Below are 18837 nucleotides of genomic sequence, written 5' to 3'. Positions count from 1 at the left end.
TTAGTTTCTACTTTAGTGCCTGGTATATCATAGGTACTTCATAAATAACTGAATGAATGAAAATGAGAAGACTTTCTTGATGACAGGCAGTGCGCTTTTGTCAATTCTTTTTATAACCTTCCTTAGTATTTTATATTCAACATTCCTATATGTCTGGGAGTTCTGTGAGGAGTGAGGCCATTATCTCAGCTCACTTTTGCATCTCCATATGTCAGGAACGTTAATATTGTTCATTGTAACAATTCTACTTCATTTTACATCTCTGCCCTTACTACCCCTTTACTATCTCTGTCAATAAGCAGGGATTTCTAAAAATTCTAAGTTTTTGTAGTTCCTGTATCTTTTTTATTATTGTTTTTATTAGAAGTACCACATTTTTTGGCATGGCAAGTATTATCATTATAATCTCCTCTGAGAAATATACATCAAACTCTTATCATATGCATTTTATGATTTGCTACGGTCTGTTTCTAAGCAGGTTCTGTTGCACTTACTAACTTATGTCATTTATCTTTTCAATACTTTTCCTAAACAAATGCAAAAAAATTTATGTTGAAAATAAGTAGCGAGCGAATTTAAAGTATAGAATTTCATTTTACTGACTTTTTTCAACCATGCTTGCTTGCATTCCTTAAGTCACAGTATTTTGTTGAGATATAATTTACATGTCATAAAACTCACTTATTTTATGTGTACAATTCAGTGATTTTTTAGTAAATTTATAGAGTTGTAGAACCATAATCACAATGAGGGTTCTTTTTAAAGTATTCTTTAAAAATTACAAATCATAGTTTTTTAAAGAATAAATAATTGGGCTTTTCCCCCACCTCTTCTAAATCCCAGTTAGAAGAGCGGTCCCCTCCCTCACCATTGGTTTATTAATATATTCTTAGTAGCATTTTATTTAGTGGGTGCTGGTGGAAAGTTCAAACCAGGAGCTTATATCTGATTGAGCAGTGTGAACAATAAGAGGCCACAAGATTGCTGCCTTCTGCAGATTTACTGAGTCTAGAGTGGCTGTCACCACTTGTGAGGTGGCAGAGGGGATAAGCAGGAAGTGGGAGAGGAAATGAGATGTAGGGTGGAGTGGGAGGAGAGGAACAGATGGGGAAGGAGAAGAAAAGGGGAAGAGAAGACAGGCATAATGGGAAAGCCATTGTAATTCTAAGATGTGAAAAACTTGCTGTATTTTCTGAACCAGAGTTTATTTATAAAATTTGAAAATGGAAGAAAAAAAATGCCTCCTTTGGGTAAGTTTCTGAGAATACTTTGGGCTGCTGCTGCTTCATATTTGTTCTTTTCGTTTGCCCCTTCTTTGGGTTTTAATTTTCACACCTTACCTGGTGCGTGCTACTTGGTAGTCTGTGGTATAATGCTACTATGGCTGCGTGAGCAATGTGAATGTTTTTGGTGCTTTCAAAGCACATAGGGGAGGAGGCATTTTTCGCCTTAGGGAGCTTCTTGTTCAAAAGGTCCTTAAATAGCAGATGATTCAGAGTTTTAAGCAGAAATAGGGAAGTCGAATCCAGAACTACAAGTAAAGTTCAGGTGTGGCATAACATGGTCTTTGACATAAGAGAAAAGATAGGAGCTGAATCATGACTTTCATTGTCATTTTAGCTTTTTAACAAGAGTTTCTATAGGAACATCATATGTCAGTGTTATGGTTCAATGCTGTGTTTCTGGTTTTTTCAATAAATGCACTTGATTTTAGTGCCGAACCTGAAAGATATCCCCACTGCCTAAGGCATCTTTGCCGATCTTGGCAGTAGGAATCCAGTTTATGAAGCAAGAGTCGATTGATCTTCATGGTAGAAAGGCCCTAACTAGATGTGTTTTCTGCATCTCTGTCTCATGGAACTGTTCTTTGAATATTTAATATAAAGTAGATGGTATTTCAGTAATATGGAGATATTTCAGTAATACACAGAAATGGTACAGAGTAAGAGTTTAAAAGCTTTTATTGACTGAGTGGACTCATGAATGGAATGAATGAGTTATACAGTAGATATATGTACATGCAGTCCTTCAGCTGTCAGTTTCTTGGAAGTTTTGAGCAGCCACTGTTGAATTTCAACAATTTCATTGTTGAAAGTAAAAGGTGGAAAATTCCATAAAATTTCTGTTCGTACACTCACTTTGGGTATTACAGTCCCAGAATTGTCTTACATGTTGTCTTTTTCTCTGCTTTTACAAGCACTGCCGTTTTTCACTGCTCTGAAAGGATTACCTTAAAAATAAGCTTGAGCTCTGTACTTGGCACATAGTAGGTACTCAGTAAACATACATGGTCAGGCTGGCTTTAAGGGGAAAAGAACTACTGTTACGGGCCATTTTATTGACTGTGTCTCTATTTCTTCTAGTGTTTTCATAAATCTTTAGCATTTTTACTTTCTTCAGAGAAAAAGAAATGAATTACTTCACTTTGGCAAACATTAAAAAATAAGAGAATAGGCAGATATCTATAAAGATTTTGGGATTGTTTCTTAAGCCCTTGTTTTGAAACTTAAAAAAAAATCAAGTATATTTAATGTTCAGAGTTTAATAAAAGCTCCAAATGCAATAATCTATTATTAGACATTTTTCTTTCCATTAGTTTTAGGCACAAAATACACATTTCTATTATGAAGTCAAGAGTGAAAACACCACATGTAGATAACTTATTTAAATTAGTTTCCTTTCCTACATTACCTCCCCTACTATCTCTGTACATCTGGGAGGTGGAAATGATGGTCACCTTAGTTAATCTAAGTAACTGTTTGAGCATTTTGGAATGTAGTACCAGGTAGCTCAAAGAGAATTTCATGTTTAACTGATGGTCTAGCTCTTTGTATGTATTATATAGTATTATAGCTGAGTGCTTGTTTCACGGTATGGTTCTTTGGGCTCTTAATTCATTACATTCAGTTGAAAGAAGTCCAAAAGAGACCAAATTTTCTACCAAATTTGTGTGTAAGATACTAGAGAGGTCAACAGAGAAAAAGACAACATTTTCGGGGGCACATATATATGTCCAGGTATGGGTACCTCTAGGCAGAGACTTATGTACTATTAATTTTTCTAATAGTACAAAAATTGCTAGTATCAGTTCTTGCTCTCATTCTTTTTAGAACTGAATCATGGATGGAGGGATTTTCCTATACTGTGCATCCTAGTTTTTCTGTTGCATTTAAAAGAAATACCTAAAGTTCTCTAACTTTACTGTTAGCAAGAGTCATACATTTTTAATCATTTTAAAATATGCAGCCCCCTTCATGACAGGAATTAAAATATGAACACTTTTTACATTCTCAGAAGAATCGTAAACATTTAACTTCTGTATGTCCTTCTAGTGTTTACTCTAACAAACATCAAGAGATTCTTTTAAATTTCTAGGAAATATTTTCCAAATTTTATATAGATGGCAGGTGGAATGGATTGTGTCATTTTGTTAGTGGGAAGATGTTGAGTCAAAATGCACCACTGACATGAAAGTAAAATTTAAACTTCTACCAATTGTAAGGGAGCAGCAGCCTTCATGGGGATGCAGTTGGATGCCCAGATACTTCTCAGTAGTATAGACCCAAATATACCCTAGATATTTAGTCATCCATCACCCAGGGCTTTTCTTTGAAATATGGAGACCCCTAAATCCTGTTTCGCATGTAATTGAAGTTAGAGGACATGTTAGGAAAAGCTATTCTTGACTTACTAGAAAACAAATAATTGTATTTTGTTTCTGATCTTCATTTATAGCACCAGCAACAAGTGGTGCAGGCTGTGGAACGGGCCAAGCAGGTGACCATGGCAGAACTGAACGCCATCATTGGGGTACGTGGCCTTTCCATTTTAGCTCTGATCTTGGTGTTTGTCATCAGCTTTCTCGTTCTCTCTTTTTAAATTTTATTCCATCAAAAGGGCAAAAGGCAGTAGAGCACCATAAAATGAAATTAAGCACTTTGCCTTTAATCTCGTGAGATTTGATGGCTGCCTCAGAAATTTTGGATCAGCTTCTGTCGCTAACCTGTTTTTTCTTTTTTTTTCTTTTTTTTTGGAGGGGGGAGGGGGAGGTTGAGATAATAGATTGCCCAGATGTTAAAACAACCTGATTTCTTTTATCTTTCCTCAAATACAGAGTATCTTAACAGTTTTAGTAAAATAAAATGTACTTTTTTTTTTTTTTTTTTAACATCTCCCTGTTACTCTTTCTCTCCTGTGATGAGTGGTTCTTATGGGCGAGTGTCCACATTTGTAGTAGTAGTAGCAGATGACCAATACCTTTTTGAAAAATTAGTGGCCCAGAAAATTCTTCCCAGTGATAGTAGCGTTAATGTTGTGTAGAACTCCTGCTAGAATTCAGTTTGGACAATCACTGCAGTTCTCATTTATATTTTTGATCTCCCAGATTAAGGTGACAAGTAATAAAATAAGGTGCTAAAACTTAGAAATAATAGCCAGAAATCTTAGCCTAAAAGAGCACCATATTCACACTTCTATTTATGTAGCTGGTACAAGCAGTTCCTTAGGTGATCTTAATGAAGACACTACAACTGTACTTGCCTCTTTCTACCCTCTCCCAAATACTTTCTTTTGTGTATACACAAAAGTCTTCTCTTTTTTCCCCCTCAGTGTATCAAACACACTTTGAAATGCTAATTATTCCATTTACTTTCATTAAAATTCAAATTGCAAGTGAAGATGGGATAAGGGTCGCCTGATAATCAATCTGAAGTGAAGATATTGCTTCAATTATGCCTCTGTCTTTTAACAAGGAAATCAGAACTCTGGTATGACTGCTGACGGTGGTGGAGCAATAGTCTGATTGTAGCTTGTTTCTTAATAGGTAATTTTGAGCTGGATTTTGTGTCCCTCTGACTACAAGAAAATACTGATAGTGTAAATTAGAGGACATAAGAAATGGAAAAGAGTAAACTTTATTTCTTCAGACGTGCGCCCCTTGGAAAGAAGAGGCCGAATCAGAACAAGCCATGTAGACTCGTTTGTCATACATTTTCTCCACTCTGGGGATGGGGGAGAGTTGAGAGGAGAATATATTTCAAAATTAGTGGGGGTTTTTTCTCCCTAAGATTCCAGAAAATAATAATATATTAAAAAATTTTAAGCATTGAGAAAACTTTAATTTTAAAGTGAGTGTGTATGTAAAATGCTGTGTTCACCTTGGGATATATTTTGGTTATCACATCTCCCAAGGACACTCAGGATAGAACTTATATTTGTCAGGCACTACACTCTGCTGTTGAAGGAGAGAGAATGGGTGGAGTGAGGACTGATAAGAGAGCTTGCTGGGTCATTTCTGGCTTAGTGTTTATTGTTTGTTTGAAGTGCTAAAATACAAGTAGCCATCTTACCTATGTCTGGTTGGCAGTCTTTTCTAGGAAAACAGTGCTTTTTTGTTTCTTTTTTGATTCTTATTAGTTACTGTTTGTACAGTGGAGAGATTAATCTAAATAAAAAACACATTGTTTTGTGTTAGATGTTGCTTAAAAATATGAGGGAAGATATAAAAATTAGTAAGTTCCCTTCATCATATCAAGAATATTTTATTACTGTTTTATATCTATTTCATTTTATATACTTTGTTTTGAATAGGATGGCAGATTGCCTTTTCTCAGGGAAAGGATGATTTATGAGACTAGCCAAGGAGCCGACATATTGTGTATATGTGGATTTAATTATTAAAATAAAAGCTAATTTAATTTTGTGACCTAAAACTTACTTGAAGAACTAACTCAGTAGAGCTGCATGCTATTAAAGGAGCATGTGCTGTATAGTTGGTGGATCTGGTGGGAGTTCCAAATTTTTTGTATCTGTGCAGAAAATGGAGTCAAGAGCCCCATAATCTTGACTATGTGCTCTTGAATAGAAAAACTCAATAGTTTTAGGGAGCCACAAACCATGTGAGAAGGAAAGAGCTTGATTATAAACTAACTTGATACATTTCTGTTGATGCTCTTTGGTCTGTTTCAGTTCTCCTAGTGCCTTCTGTCCAATAGTTTTCAGAGTTGTAACATTGCAGAATTTTAAAATGTACCTGTTTTGTGTGCCCTTGGGCATGACTGTGTTGAGAGGTGATGGTATTTCGACCTGCTACCAGAGGTGATGAAGGGTCAATTTTCGATTTTTGTTGCTTGAGTCTTAGAATGTAGTTGGCAGTGGTTTTTCGTACTGAGGGAAGAAAATTTTTCACCTGAGAGGTAGACCCATCTAAACCCCTGCTGACCTTCCTTTGTTTATCACTATGTATGTATCTTTTTTTTGTATGTATGCACACCATCCAGACAAGTGCAAATGTTCCCAGATTTAATGAAATCTGATGAAGCACCTTTTTAACTCTGCAATATTATTCTACCTTCATTGGTAAATGAGCCAAACCAGTGATCCATGCCATTTAAATGCAAAATGCTGAAGTGAGCCTGAAACCAGGAGAGGCGGCTTGTTCTCCTGACAATAAGCTAGTTGTGCTTAATGGAATGAAACATAGTTATAATGATTTCTTTCACAGGTCATGTTCAGTTTAAAACTGTTGATAGATTAAAATAAGTTAAAGATCATTTATCTTTTATTTAAAAGGAAAAAACAGGAAAATTCCTGTGTTGTTTTCTAGTTTGTGTGTGTGTGTGTGTGTGTGTGTGTGTGTGTGTATTTTAATTGGTTGTATTTCACATTTCCTTGAAGCTTTCCTGGAGTTCCCCCAAATGGGCTGAGGGAATGTTATGTATCTAGTTTGATCTTGTCATGTGTCCTACTAGCCACTGTGTTTTTAAATTAGAATCTCTGCGAGATCACACTGTTGGAACAACACACAGATTGTAGTTTTAAATCAGTAATATGATCTAATTAGAAATGATGTTTTCATTTCCTGTATTATTAAATTGAGTCATCTGACTATCTTAAAATGCTTTTTAAATCCATTACACTATATAATCAGCACATGCTGTGTGAATGTGGTTATGCTTAATAAAGGAGGCTGACTTGGAACCTCATAAAATTTCACCAAAGAAGCTATCATTAAGAAACAGAAGGTTTTTTTCTAGTGTGAACATTGGAAAAGAAAATGCCTTGTAAAAATAGAAAATGGGGTTCCTTTGGATCCCCCACTTTTAAACCTAACTCTTTGAAGAAAAAAATGGTAGAAATATACATTAAAAAAGAAAAGCACACCCCCTTAAAAAATCCTAAGAGCAGGTATGCCATGGTGTTGTAGGAAAATGCAGTTTAGCACAAGAAATGCTGAACTTCAATTTTTAGCAGTGACATTTTAATGATAGGAAGTCTGCAAAATTATTTGCCATCAATTGTGAAGGCAATAACAAGCCTTGGTGGTTTTTCACACTCTCTGTGTTAAGTGCTTTCAGAATGACAGCGTAAACTGTGTTAGAGAACTCCAAGGAAGTAAAACTGATTAAAATGTTCATGCTTGAATGGTGCTGATGGAATAGTTCATTTGGACTTTCTCTACCTCCTGCAGCTCAAGCTGAAATATTAAAATTCAGTGGATTTAAATCTCTCTCCTCTCAGCTCAGGAAAAAAACATTACATTTTAATAGGTTTTAAACCCATAATTCATTGGTTTGGAGCAGCACTATTAAATCTATTTAAATATTACTTGTATTACTAAGGAAATGATTTAAATGACTTTGCCTTTACTATCCTATGTGTTTGAGTTATTTTAAAAAAAAGAAAGAAAATGCCTTTGGGGTTTTTTTCTTTCTCTTAGCATTTTGTTTTATTGTCCTTGTCATATGATTAGCTCTTAAATTTTATTTATACACACACACATATACACTCGCACGCACACACACACATTCCAGATTGGCATTTCAGCAGAGGGTTTTTGCAGTATGACAGTTTTAAAATATATGTCCCTCTTTTTCCAGTTTAGATTTCAGAACTGCCATTTTAAGTTTCAGAGGCATTTAGATGCACTATTATGGTAATTTCCCTTGTAGATTCTTTTCAAAATAATTAGCATTAGGTAAAAAAATGAAAAATAATATATAGGTCTAGACAAAAATGAGTGTTTTCTCCTTCCTTACAACACAGCCCTTAAATAAAATTAAAAATATAACTGCATTTTTAACAAAAGCGAAAGTGTATTAAGTATCCAAGAGCCTTCTTTTTATCTCTTTTGTGTTTGCTAGTAAAGAGCTTTCCAGAAATACTAATTTTGCAGTAGTTGTGCTATTATCCTTTTTTTTTTTTTGGCACAGATGCTGAGGCAGTGTTGTCCTTGAGTCCACCTCATACCCCTTTCTCTCTAGCCATTGCCATTACAATATGTCCCATGGCTTGACAGCTCTGCTCAGCCACACCGAAGTGCTTGCATTTCCCCAGTGCATTTTGTGGGACCTTCATGGAACTCCACCCTTCACTTATGCATATGCAGCTCTGAGAGGTGAGGGAGTTACCATCCACTGGGGTAATCTTGGACCTGCAGGCAAATAGTGGAATGCTCTCCTCCTGCCCCTTGAGTGGACAGTTTTGAGGAGCTTTTTACATTCCTACACAGAGTTCCTAGCAGGATGGAGCTTTAGCTGCCCGTGGTAATGATCAGCTTACGGTGTAGTGATGAAGAATCCGTCTTGTTTTGAGTTTCTCCCCTTCCCTGATTCATTTTCCCTAGGCCCCCACTCCTGTTCTGGGATCATTTCACAAAATTCCCTGCAACCAAGCCATGTCCCTCCACTTTCCTAGAGGAACTAAGACACTTGGGATTAGACTTCATAGGCCTCAAGCTCTATAAGGGCATTTCTGGTCTACGTAGGCAGTTGTACTCACTTCCGGGGCTAGAATCATGACTTGTGTTCTGATGTGAGTTCTGTGCATAAAACATTTTTGATAACAACTCAACTTTTACATTAGTTTTTAAAATATTTTTTGATAAAAACTTATAGACGAGCTTCCCATTCTTGTTCTTTTCTCAACTTGTTACTATTGCTATTTTTAAAACATGTATTATATGGAATAAATTTAATAATGTGCTATAAAGTAGATTTGTGTTTTATCAGAAATGTTATTCCAGCTTGGTTACTCTTTACTGAACGGTGCCTTGTGCTTACAGACTTTATAAAATATGCTGCCCACTGGCCTCATGATTTACAAAGCTTGCTGGGATAGGGTTTGGGGGCAAAAGACAGGTTTTATGCCATGCCGTTGTTGGGCCTTGTTCACCTGCTCTCACAAGGTATATGATAAAGTCGTGATTGCACATAAGCCAAAGCAGTTTTACATTGTGAGTGTGCACCTTCCTTTGTCTCATGTTGGTACGCCTGCTCCTCACCTTTTTTTTAAGACTGGTTCATTTTTACTGTGGATCAGGGGACTACATTATTGAACAATAGTCTTAATCTAATCTTTATGCTGTAATTCAAAAGGCCTCTATGAGGTGGTAATTTCCCTTCTCTCATAACAAAGACTCTCATATATTTAAATCAGTTTTTAGCTCTACCTCCACTTAAGAACTCTCTAAAAAAAAAACCTAAAGAACAGGATTTCTAATTTGTCCTTACATTCTGCATTCCATTAGTTTCTATTACAGAGTTTTTCTGGAAGAAATTTCTAGAAGCTAGTCGGGTTTTATTTTGTTGTTTTTATTGTCACTGACATGAAATGCTACTATTTTTCTTTCTGGTGAGGGAAGGAGCCCTTTTTCTCCCTCCTTCCCCTTAATGAATACATTTTTATAGCTCAGGGTAGAGTTAAGCACACAGTGTTACAAGAGTTGCAGAATATTCCTAAACATTTTAGGTACATCTGACACAGTTTAAGGTATGTAGGCATTGGGCTTCCACAAGGAAGAAAGTAGTTTCCCATATCTGTACATCTATAATTCATTCACACCAGGCCTGTGTAGGAGTTCAGGGGTCCCGATGGAAATGTTACACAGAAAAGCAGGTTATATTTAAGGCAGCTTGCAAGTTTGTACCTTGTTATCTCTTTTTATTGGTTAGTAGGTCCCCTCCCCCCGCCCCCATTTTGCTTCCCCTTTTCTAATTTTCTTCTGTTTTCCTGGTAGTGTTTCTATAAGCAGCATCACCAGCTGCCGTTTATTTAGTCAGACCTTTTCCCTTACAGACTCAGCCTACCTTGTGTCTCTCAGAAGCAACGGAATAGGCATGCTTACTCCCAAACAGGCAGCTAAAAGGCTAATGACTCAGGCTAAGTTTTAAGGACTGTTGGGAATCCTTTCACCTAGAAATGTGTTTGTGGTCTTATGTGTTCTAAGGACCTTTGCAAAAAGATTAGAACTTTTTAGGAACAGTAAGAGTGATTAAATGATTATATCTACTCATTCATTTACTCAGCAAATATTCGAGTTCCTTCACCAAATCCTATTAAAGGGGCACACTTTATTTTTATTTTAAATGATATTTTTAAATGTTTTCTGAAATGTATTCTGAAATGCTCTTCAGATTACATTAAATCATTTTATTAAGGTTTTAGTAGTTGTAAGCTTTCTGGTTTTATATTTTACTACACCTAATCAACTTTTAATTAACACATTTTAATTTCAATAAAACTTAAGTTTCCAAGGATAACAGAGTAAAGAGAAAACAGATAATGGAAAACAATGAAAATGAGGCTGCATACATTACAAATATGTATTTTTTCAAACTTTCACATATTTAGAATTAGGAATCTAGCAATGCACATTCATTATTTATATATTCTCTATCCTTTTTTAGTCAGATTTATCAAGGTATAATCTACATAAAGTAAAATTACCCACTGTAGCATATAGCTCTTTGAGTCTTGACAACTAAATATAGTCATGTACTACCACCACTGTGAAGATCTAGAATATTTCTCTTCCCACCCCACCCTATCACTTCAAATTCCCTTGTTTCTTTATAGTAACTTATTTTCCTTATACTAGTCCTTGTCCAACTGCCCATATGTTTTCTCTTCTGAAATGATCCTTTTCCAGAATGTCCATGAATTCCATATAAATGGAATTCTACACTAGCATTTTGTATTTTCATTCCTCATTTAGCACAATGCATGGTTTGGTTGCCTCTATCAGTAGTTAGTTCCTTTGTATAGCTGAGTAATATATTCCATTGTATGGATATAACAGTTTGTTTAGCCATTTATCTCTTGAAGGATAGTTTCAATTATCTGCAGTTTTTTTAGTGATTGTGAATAAAGCTCCAATAAATATTCACATGCAGGTTTTTGTAAGGGACTATAAATTTTCATTTATTTTGGGTCATTACCTAGAAGGGGGATTGTCTATGTTAAGTCTATTTAACTTTCTAAGTAACTGACATACTGTCTTCCAAAGTGACCATACTGTTTTGCAGTCTCACTAATATGTATGAGAGAACCTTTGTTCCACATCCTCATCATCACTTGGACTTGTTGGGTTTTTAGCTATCTCTGATAGATGGATAGTGGTACTCATGTTTTTATGCATTTCCATAACAGCTAATGACGTTGAGTGTCTTTTTTTGTGTGTTTATTTGCCATCCCTGTATCTTCTCTAATAAGTATCTTTATCTCATGTTTTCTTTTCAGTTATTTTTTAAAGTTTTGATAGGTTTTGTTTTTAACATTTTGGGTATAACTCATTTAGGTATCTTGCAAATATTTTCTTCCAATCGTAGTTGTCTCTCAATTTTTTAATGGTATCTTTTCAAGAGCAGAAGTTTTTAACATTGATATAATCTAATTTATGAATTTTTTTTTCCTTTATGAGTCTTACTTTTTAGTGATGTCTCTCAGTGATCTTTGCCTCACTCAGGACCACAAAGATTTCCTCCTGGGTTTTGTTCTAGACATTGTATATTTAGGCCCATGATTCAGTTTGAATGAATTTTTGTTTATAGTATGAAATGCAGTAGACTCCCTTCCTTCCTTCATTCCTTCCTTCTTTTCTCCCCTTTTCCCTCCCTCCCTCCTTCTGTCTTTCTTCCTTTTTCCAGATGAACATCTGATTCAGTTGTTCATCAGCATTTGTTGAACAGAGACTGTCTTTTCTCCACTGAATTGCCTTTGTACCATTGATGAAAATCTGTTTGATTATATGTGCAGGTCCATTTCTGGACTCTATTCTGTTCCATTAAACATGTCTGTTGTTTTGCCAATGACAGAATGTCTTGATTTCTGTAGCTTTCATTATGGATATTTTCCATTCCACTTTGTGCTTATTCTTTACAGTTTTCACCCTCTTTTTAGTACCCCTCAGAACTCAGATCTCTACTGTTGGTATTGTATAGAGACTGACTGGTGGATAAAGGGAAGAACTCAAGCTCAGTACAGAATCTTTCACTTATGTCAAAAGTGGTGTCTATTCTGACCTCAAACTGTTCTCACAAGGGTGAGTGTACCTTGCATCTCCCCCTGGTACCAGGTACTCCACCCTCTAGTCTCTAGTAGCCTTCTCCTTTTAAGGCTTGTTCTTCATTCTGCATGTAGCAGCCAGAGTGATCTTCTTCTAAAATGTAATTGAATCCTGCTTAAAATCTTTCTCATCGCTGTCTATTTTGCTTAGAATGAACCCTGAATTTCTTACCTTGGTCTACTGGACTCTGTATGAGCTGACTCTGCCCACATCTCTGACTTGATATGCCACTCTCTTAATTTGCTTGTCCTTCAGCCACACTGCCTTTTTCTTCTGTCCCTGGATCACTTCAGGCATCTTCTTGATTGAGGATTTTATATTAGCTATTCCACCTCTAGAACACTCAACTTGTCCTCCGTGTCTTGACTTGCTCTTCCTCATGTCCTCTTCAATCCCTGGCCGGCAGACTTTAGTAGTTCCTTTACGGAATTCATTCTTTGTTTCATTAGCCCATTTTATTTTCCTTGTAGCATTTACCATATATTTGTGTGTATGTCACTTTCCCTTCATTAGCAGGGGGTGTAGTTCATTATTTTCAATAAATATTTGTACAATAACTATTCAGTAACTTTGTTCAATAAGTGTTCAATAATTTGTTTATAATATTTAATAAAGAAATGTCCAGTAAATATTTGTTAAATGAACAAATACTCTATTTTGAACTATTTTCACATTTGGATTTTTTTCTCTGAACAGGTAACTGAAAATAGCAAATGTTTATTGAGTACGTGCTTTATGTTAAATACTGTGCTAAGCATTTGCATGTATTTGTTTAATCTTCACATCTGGAAGGTGGTAGAATTATTGTCTCAGCTCTACAAATAATGAAACCAAGATTCTGAAGGAGTTAGTTTTCTGAAGTCCACACAAGGAGAATCCAGATATTTAACCAATCTGGTACACTTGCCCCTTATTTATTTCTTTATCTCCCATGTTCTTCTTAATTTTTTTACATTGAGATCTTCAATCTTTACCCCCCTCACTAATAGAATCCTCCAAGTCTTTACTGTCCAGAGTTCAGTGATGGAGATAGAGATTGGGTGTGCTTGATGTACATACCAATTGGTTAGCATGAATTGCCTTTATTATATTAGTTCCATAGATCACTTAGATACTCTTGACTCAAAATACTATGTTTCTTCCTTTGTGTTTGTAACTTACTCTCATGTAAGAATTAAAAGTCATAAACACCACTACCAAGATAGGTGTTTTAAACCTAGGTCCCTGGATCTTCTCAGATTTCATGCTTGGATATCAGGCTGTTCATCAGCTCCTTGAAATATTTGCAGAATTAAAAGCGGGGCTAAGGGAAGAGGGTGAAGGGAGAGAGACAGCGTGTGCAGGTGAACCAGAGAGAAGTATGTACATTTTCTAGAAATTTTGATCTTAGATTTACAAAGGGTCCCATGACACAAAAAAAATTTGGACTTCTGTCTTACAGGACTTAGAACTATGCAAGATTCAGATGAAATAAAATATTTAGTGGAATACATGTAGATAAAAAGCAGTTGCCTATACCATTATAGGGAGACATAGCTGGACAAATTGTTCTGAAACCTGGAAATCAGAAGTTTACATTGAACGTGTTTCTATATATTATCCAGGGGATGGGGTAGTTTCTTGAACTATTTGTGGGTTAAAAAAAAAAAAACAAAACAAAAAACCTATATTTTGTTCATATCGTCATAGGTATTATGGAAAGAAGCTAACCACATTAAACTTCTAAGCTTAAAGTAATATTTAATAATAATAATTGCTTGGGATATGCTCATTTTAAGAATTAACTGGAGTCAGCAGTTCATATAGTCATATCAAAAGAAAATACAGATAAGTAAATATTCCTTCAGAATACTTGTTCTTTTTTTGTTTCTTATTCATACAAACATCCTTTACAGTTTTAAGACACAAAGACAACTAAGAAAGTCTCTGCCTCTTCAGTGCTCATGATTTCATGGGAGGGGTAGATCCATAGATGTATAAATCATGTTTATATAAAGTTATGAACCAAGCACAAGGGGAGACCAAACAGGATAGCAGTTACCCATTAAAAGCAAAGGTGAGGGTAAGCTAATTGCAGGCAGCAGGAGGTGAGGAAGGGGGATGACTAGTAGAGGAGGACAATAAAGGGCCCACACCAGATGCTAGTCAAAGGACATAAATAAGTTAGAAGTATTGTTATTGCCAGTATATTTTGGGGGGTCCTATCTTTGAAATTATTTCATTTCCTTATAATAAAACTACATACATTTCCTCTGCTTTTATTTCTCCATCTTGAGAAAACTTTGCCCATCCTACTTGTGAATAATAACTACTTCATGGGATACAGTAATATCGCAAATTTAAATAATGATATTGACCTAATAAGCAAGAGTTAGAGCTACACCTCCCCACCCAAAACTTTTAAGGAAAACTAAAAATGACATTTTCTTGAACTCTTTTTAGAACTGTTCTATAGCTAGTCTGCTTTGTGATTCTCATATATTTCCCACCCCCCTTGGTAGATTCATAAAACAGGGGAGATTATCTTGGCCCAGGTTGTCTTCTGTGCCCAACAGGGGCAGTGCCACTGTGGTCCCAAAACAAAGTGGCAGTCACATTGTATTTTTTATTTCCCTAGAGTATTTCCCAGTTGACCCAAAGCAATTTGTAGACACAGCTCTGCACAAAGTAATATCAAGGAGAAGAAACTGTTGAGGGAAGGAAAACAGTTTAAGTTGCTGTCTACTTGGATTGAAAGCTCAGAGGTTGCTTTTTGTTTGTTTGTTTGTTTGTTTGTTTGTTTGTTTGTTTTCAGCTAATAGTCTTAGAGTGGCTTCTGAGCAAAGATGGATGTCAAGGCAGGCTTTGGGAGGGGGAAGAGTGGATATTTTCTTGCAGGCAGAGTCTACTTCCTACTGTGGAGGCTAAAGCATTTTACGTGCTTGTCCATCCTTTTTCACAGCTGAGCTGTGGGCATGTGACCCTGTCCAGGTCAGTGAGATGAAATGAGATAGCTTTTTCCCTTAACAAAAAGACACGTAGAGAATTAGCTTCCTTTCTGCTTTTGGTTGTGTGAGTATGAGTTGATGCTTGGAGCTGTGGTAGCCATCTTATGATGAGGAAAATGGGATATAAGAGAAGCCATAAGAATCAGAGAGATACTGACCTGGAGCTTTGATACCACCAAGTTGACCATCCACTTGTTATATGTGAATTAAAAACCCTTATTATTTAGACTACTTTATTTGGGCATTCTATAACTTGCAGAGGAATGATGTTAAGTAATACATTTTAATACCATGATGATTCTTCATGTATGTACAGGAAAAAACCTAAACTTAAACCCAGTGATTGAGGACCACTTAAGTGAACTCTCATACAGTATATGTATACATAGACATATGCTGTGCAGCCATTATAAATGATGTAGTCAAAACGTCACTTAGAGATATGGGAAAATGTTGTTTGATACACACCAAATAGGAAAAGAAGAAACATTTTAAACTACAAGATAGCATGATATCATTTTTATCCAAAAAGGCTTATGTACGCATTGAAAAAATACTGGGTGGACTTGCTAACATTATATTAGTTTCTTTAGATGGTGGGATTATGCTTGACTTTAAATTACTTTCCATTCTGCTTGTCTTTATTTAGCATAATTTTTCTAGTCTAAAGAAGTTATAACTATGAACCTAAAACTGCTCTATAGAAGCTATTTAAAAAATCATAAAACAAAATTGTATTTATAGACCCATTACTCTTCTGCCGTGAGTAAATGGTACTACCATCTACCCCAACTACTTGAGCATCAACTTTACAACATATTCTGAATTCTTCCATTTATTCTCACACCATTCTCCTTGTATAATCATGTCTTTTCAGTGTCATCTCAAGTTATCTTCTTAAACTCTTTGTGACTTGTACTGCCACCACCCTAATCCAAGTCATCATCATTTTTTGGTTTGAACTCCTTTCATCTGGCTACTCTCACATCCAGTCTCCATGTAACTTTCCGAACATTAAATTTTTTTTAAATTTTATACTAGCTTCAAGATTTATTAGTCTTTTGTAGGCCAATGAAATAGAAAAGTACTCATAAACAGATCCAGTCAGTTTATCAGAGGGTTAGGCATATCAGTGGGTAAAAACATAATCACTAGTAAATGCTACTGGGCAGGGGGTGGGGAATGGTTGGTTGTAGAACAAGTGAAATTGGATCTGCCTATCTCATCATGTGTAGAAGTCTGAAAAGCATAAAAAGACAACTTTTAAAATTTCAGGAAAAATTTTTGGGGGTAGAAAGGGATTTCTTAATTAGTCACAGAAAGCTCAAACAAACCATAAGAAAAAAGATTGATAATATTGCTCAGTTAAAATTACAAATATCTGTTCATCAAAAGATATCTTAAAGAAAGTGAGAAGATAAGCCAGAAACTGAGAGAAGATATTTGTAATACATATAGCCAACAAATGATTATGATCCAGCTTTACACCAGTTAAGGACAAACTAACAGTCCAACTTAAACAGAAAACTCACCACAGTCCAAAGCTCTCAGTATTTTTAGATGAAAGTCTAAAACCGTGATCCCACCAGACTTCCTTTTTCTTCCTTGTTCATTGTAGGGCCATTCCTATTCTGGCCTTTGCAATTTCTTATCTCTCATCCCTGATTCTCTTCTTCTAGCTCTCTGTAAAGGGGCTCTCATTCTCATCCTGCAAATGTCAGTTCAAAATTCATTTCCTGGAGTGTCTATTTCTGTTGATTCTTATATGAATGAGTGATTGTTTACCACTTATGGTGAGACCTCCCTAGTTAAGAAAGGTCCCGTTGGGGCAGCCAGTACACCAGTGGACTAGATGGTGCTGGGGGCGGGAGTTGTGCTGTTCTTCATGATGAACAGTTAGTTTCCCACTGACTTTATCTTTGCCCTGACATGGGCTGGTGTTGGCCTGAAAAATTCTGCACCCAATTCCAATGTCAAGTTTTTTCCCTACACCACCAAGCAATTTTCTGACACCAGCTGGGTATCCTGTAATTCAAGTCATTTCTGACACTGTCTACCTGGAGAAACATCAGATCCTACAAGATAAGGGCTTAGCACTACAAGACTGTCCTGCCCCCCTCCCTTGACTGCATATGCTGATTGCATGTCCATGCTGTCACCTGTGCTTCCAGCACCCCCTCCTTGGGTTTGATTAATTTACTAGAGCAGCTCACAGAACTCAGAAGGAACATTTTACTTACTAGAATACCTGTTTATTATAAGAGGCTATAACTCAGGAACAGGCAGGTAAAAGAAATTCATAGGGCAAGGTATAGGGAAAAGGCTCAGAGCTTCCACGTTTTCTATTATCATGCCACTCTCCCTAAATCTCCCAAGTGTTCAACAACCTGAAAGCTTTCCAGACTCTGTCCTTTTAGGATTTTATGGACACTTCGTTATTTGGGCATGTTTTATTAAATCATTGGCCATTGGTCACTGAACTGTCCCTTCCCCATGGTCTAGGGGCAAGACTGAAATGTCCAATCCTCTAATCACAAGGTCTTTCTAGCAACATGCCTTAGGTGTTTTCCAACCGGCATCACTTCATTAACATAACAAAAGACCTTTGCTGCTCTCTGGAAATTTCAAGGGTTATAGAAGCTCTTTTCCAGGAACTATGGACATGGCCAAATGTATATTTCGTAACTCACAATATTACAGCCTGGTTCAGTGTTCTTTAGCAAGTCATGGGATTCATAAGTGTTCAGAGAAATCAATTCAGTGAGCGAGTGGGTAGTCAGCAATAGAAAATCAGAGTGTGCTGTACATAATGTTTGATACTGTTAAACTTTTGTTTCACTTACATGTGCATTTGATGCAGTTACACACATGTATGCACACACGGGTTTTCAGAATGCTGGCGAGCAACTCATCTCAATGTCATATGAGGTTCGTTCTACTTCTGAAGTTCTAAGGCCAGTTGCAGGATTACCGAAGAACCTAAAGAAGATAAGCTTTTTAAGTTCAGCTTTACTTTTTAAGTACTCAAGTAACCAGAAGTCTTTCTGAGCACGATGTCTTTGCTTGGTGACTTTAATAGCTTAGAGAAAAAATAGAAGCATAGGTTTTCATAGGAAAATGTTGAAATCACTGAAAAAAAATGCTTTAGTTTAAACAAGCCTCCAGGAAATTGTATTTTTATTAATTTGCTTAGAAAACCTCTCCTAGTAAACTTTGGACCAATTCAGAAAAAAGTCTAATAGGATCTCTGATCGGAAATTTAATAAATTAGGCTTTTAAAGATTTTTTCCCCTTCTTTTCTTGCCGTTATTACTTTGTGAGTTAAACTGCAGGTTAAGACAGTAGATTCCTTGGCACAGTACTCATGGATTTGGTTGCTTTGCTCGTTACCTGTCTTCTCCTTGAAGACCACAGGAATCAGTGGTTTTAGTGTGAGAAACATCCTTGCAGTGAAAATCTTTCTTGAATTGCTCTAAATGTGGATCTTTTCCCTTATGATCAATCTCC

The 18837-nt window shown here is 36.1% G+C and overlaps 1 protein-coding gene across 10 annotated transcripts in view; it reads left to right on the top strand.

Annotated features, from left to right (window-relative positions):
- LOC107503951 (transducin-like enhancer protein 4) overlaps positions 1-18837 on the top strand; it is a 135755-nt gene that overhangs the window by 43395 nt on the left and 73523 nt on the right. For 7 of the 10 annotated variants that reach the window (XM_036218318.1, XM_016132795.2, XM_016132799.2 and 4 more), the window contains one exon: positions 3736-3810. The exons of the other annotated variants lie outside the window; for them this stretch is intronic. In XM_036218318.1, the coding sequence (XP_036074211.1) occupies positions 3736-3810 (75 nt within the window). The remainder of the gene's footprint in view (positions 1-3735; positions 3811-18837) is intronic. 10 annotated transcript variants of the gene reach the window in all.

This window comes from Rousettus aegyptiacus, unplaced genomic scaffold (genome assembly GCF_014176215.1).
Source record: "Rousettus aegyptiacus isolate mRouAeg1 unplaced genomic scaffold, mRouAeg1.p scaffold_m13_p_3, whole genome shotgun sequence".
NCBI lineage: Eukaryota > Metazoa > Chordata > Mammalia > Chiroptera > Pteropodidae > Rousettus > Rousettus aegyptiacus.
The sequence above is the reverse complement of the archived record's forward strand: the minus strand, read 5'-3'. Positions and strand labels throughout refer to the sequence as shown.